At 45.0% G+C, this 2,625-nt stretch overlaps 1 protein-coding gene across 2 annotated transcripts in view; it reads right to left on the bottom strand.

The window, feature by feature from the left end:
• The window catches only part of PROSER1 (proline and serine rich 1), a 321,400-nt gene extending 318,907 nt beyond the window's left edge, over nt 1-2,493 (bottom strand). For both annotated transcript variants that reach the window (XM_042448248.1, XM_042448255.1), the window contains exons 1-2: nt 2,475-2,493; nt 903-1,010 (exon numbers count right to left, since the gene is read on the bottom strand). In XM_042448248.1, the coding sequence (XP_042304182.1) occupies nt 903-947 (45 nt within the window). In that variant the 5' untranslated portion in view covers nt 948-1,010; nt 2,475-2,493. The remainder of the gene's footprint in view (nt 1-902; nt 1,011-2,474) is intronic.
• Between the last annotated feature and the right edge of the window lie 132 nt (nt 2,494-2,625).

Below are 2,625 nucleotides of genomic sequence, written 5' to 3'. Positions count from 1 at the left end.
CGCGGAACGAATTAATTTCGTAACCCGAGGGAGCACTGTATATAAATCTAACCTTGATTTTGGAGTCCATTTTGGGCCATAAATTTCTCAACTTATAGTTGAGTATATACAGTAGTATAAACTCTGTGGGACTTGCAATCAAGCAAAGATCTTTAAGATTACGATGTATGAGATATCAAAACAGAGAATAGATACACAAAGATGCATGACCAACAAACCCTTGTTAAAGTCAAAAGAATCATAGGTGGGTTACAGACCGCCATTTGGGACGTCCTTAGGACGTCCCAGTTTAAAAAAGGGGCATCTCTTCTAAACGCCCCTACTCCTGTTATGGACTCTGTCCGTAACAAATGGTGGCGGCCGTTCCACATGGCCGCCGCCATTTTGACGTCTTGGACACCTAGCGTCCAGATGTGTCACGGCGGAAGTGACGCCGCGACAGTGCACCTTGCGGCGCCACTTCCGGGGCCCAGGAAGGAGCGCGATTTCCGCGCTCCTTCCTCGCAGTGTCTGGGAGTCCCACGGTTTAGAAGCTGCGGCTCCCGGACGCTGCAAGTGGTGCCGGCAGCAGACCGCCGCAATTCAGCGGTCTGTAACGTGCCATAGATTTCATAAAAAGGTAGATAAATTAAATAGAACTTACATGTGGCAAACATACATCATTTAAAAAACTACAATAGAAACTATATATACAACAGAACTACTACCCGACAGAATTTAAAAAAATATTCTATTTAAGAGTATTTCAGTTACTGAAAGCTACTGTTTTATGACGATTCTATTCGTTAGCATTAACTATGCTATGCTGCCCAAGACAAGAGGCAGTTTGCTTCACTTATGTATTAGTCCTATACACACACATGCTGTATTTACAACATGCTGTTTGTTTAACCACCTCTTACCTTTCTAATTTCATCAAGCACCATCTCAAATGCCTTCTTGTCCATCTCGTGTTCTTCACAGGCACAGCCTTTTGTTTGTTCAAGTACCCTTTACTGCAGAATTGTCTTCTGTCAAAGAAACAACAAAAAATAAAATAAAAGCTGAATATGTTTGCATCACACTAAACATGAAGTTCATCAACAGCAGTACAGCTGTGGAAATGTTAGATGGGAGAGATCCATTTTTGATACTTCTGCACTGGGCCTGATTTGGGATCCCTTTACTTGCTCTCTCCTCAAAAGCTTGATTTCCTCTGTCCCCAGAGATGCATGCTCTGTGCTAAGCAACAAACAGTGAGACGGTATACAGTGCTTGCCCTTGAACTACTGCTTCTTGGACTCATCCAGCCAGAAGCCAAGAAACAGAAAGACAAAACTTAGGAGACAGCTGTGGCCAGTGTCACCATGAGGAAATTCACATCATGTTTCAAGCATTCTCCCATAGTTTTCTGTTGCATGTGCTGTCTAAGCGTACATAAGCAAGGTATGAGCTGCAGCCTCTCTTCTGGCACCTGAGGAATTTCAATTCTAGACATTTAATGGTGACCCATTATGAATAAAATACATATTCTGAATAGTTTAATATTTTAGAGATCTGCACATACTGAGAAAATACTATGTATGACTTGGGGCCCTTTCACATAATGCAATTGCAGCACATTGATGCCACTTTAACTTCCATGGCAATATCCTGGGGTTTGTAGACTGGTGAGACACTAGAACTCTATCAGGGAATTCTAAACTCCCCTCAACTACAAATCCCAGGGCTCCATAGGATGGAAGCATGGTAGATAAAGTGGAGTCATCATGCTGTAATTGTGTAGCAGAGTGAAAAGGCCCCTGGAACTAAGGCCTGAAAGAGATAGGCCAAAAGGATTGCCATCAAGCTGTGTTGGGGGCATGGCATTTACTCAACACGTGTCCCAAACACAGATGGAAGCCACACTTGGAACAGCTGGGCCAAAAAGGAGCAAGAACAAACCCGCTCTTCCTGGTGGCCTGGATTGGGACTGGAAGAGTGTGGTTGCTGGGGTCCTGCAGAAATCGGGGCGGAAGCAGCTTCTAGCTGCTCCTTTTGCCCCATCTGCTTGAGGCCTAAAAGTGGTTTAACCTTTACTAACAAAGGCAAGCTGCTTTGAATTCTGCTGTTGCCATTGCCCTGGCTCAACAATCCTGGGACTCTTGGCCGCTGGACTAGGACCATGGAGACCAGGCTTCAAATGCCTCCTAGGAGACTTCCTTTTCTTTTTCCTAAGGGTAAGAATAAAGATGGAGCAAGTCTGTTCTCTGCTGCTCCAGAGACAATGGATGCAAGCGACAAGAAAAGAGATGCTGCCTCTTCTTTGACAGAGGAAGACAGAACTATCAGAAGTCCATAGCTCTGAGCCATGGCTATGGAAGTGGCACAAACTACATCATTCTGCAGTTTGGATGCAGCCCAAAGCAGCCGAGAAGGCAGCGGGAGCAGAGATCCCCATCGCGAAGGAGGAGAAGGCACCGAGAAAGGTAGGCTGCTCAAGAAAAATGCAGCACCTTACAAAACAGAAGCTGAAAACTCTCCTATGAAGGTTACATTCCTGCTTCTTAGTCCTGCTTAACATGGAGGACATTTTGCAAAGGCTGAAATGTAGGACGTGGTCTGGAAAAGGAGGACGCCTGGTCCTTACAAGAATGAACCGACTCC

The sequence above is a fragment of the Sceloporus undulatus genome, chromosome 1 (assembly GCF_019175285.1).
Source record: "Sceloporus undulatus isolate JIND9_A2432 ecotype Alabama chromosome 1, SceUnd_v1.1, whole genome shotgun sequence".
Lineage (NCBI taxonomy): Eukaryota > Metazoa > Chordata > Lepidosauria > Squamata > Phrynosomatidae > Sceloporus > Sceloporus undulatus.
The sequence above is the reverse complement of the archived record's forward strand: the minus strand, read 5'-3'. Positions and strand labels throughout refer to the sequence as shown.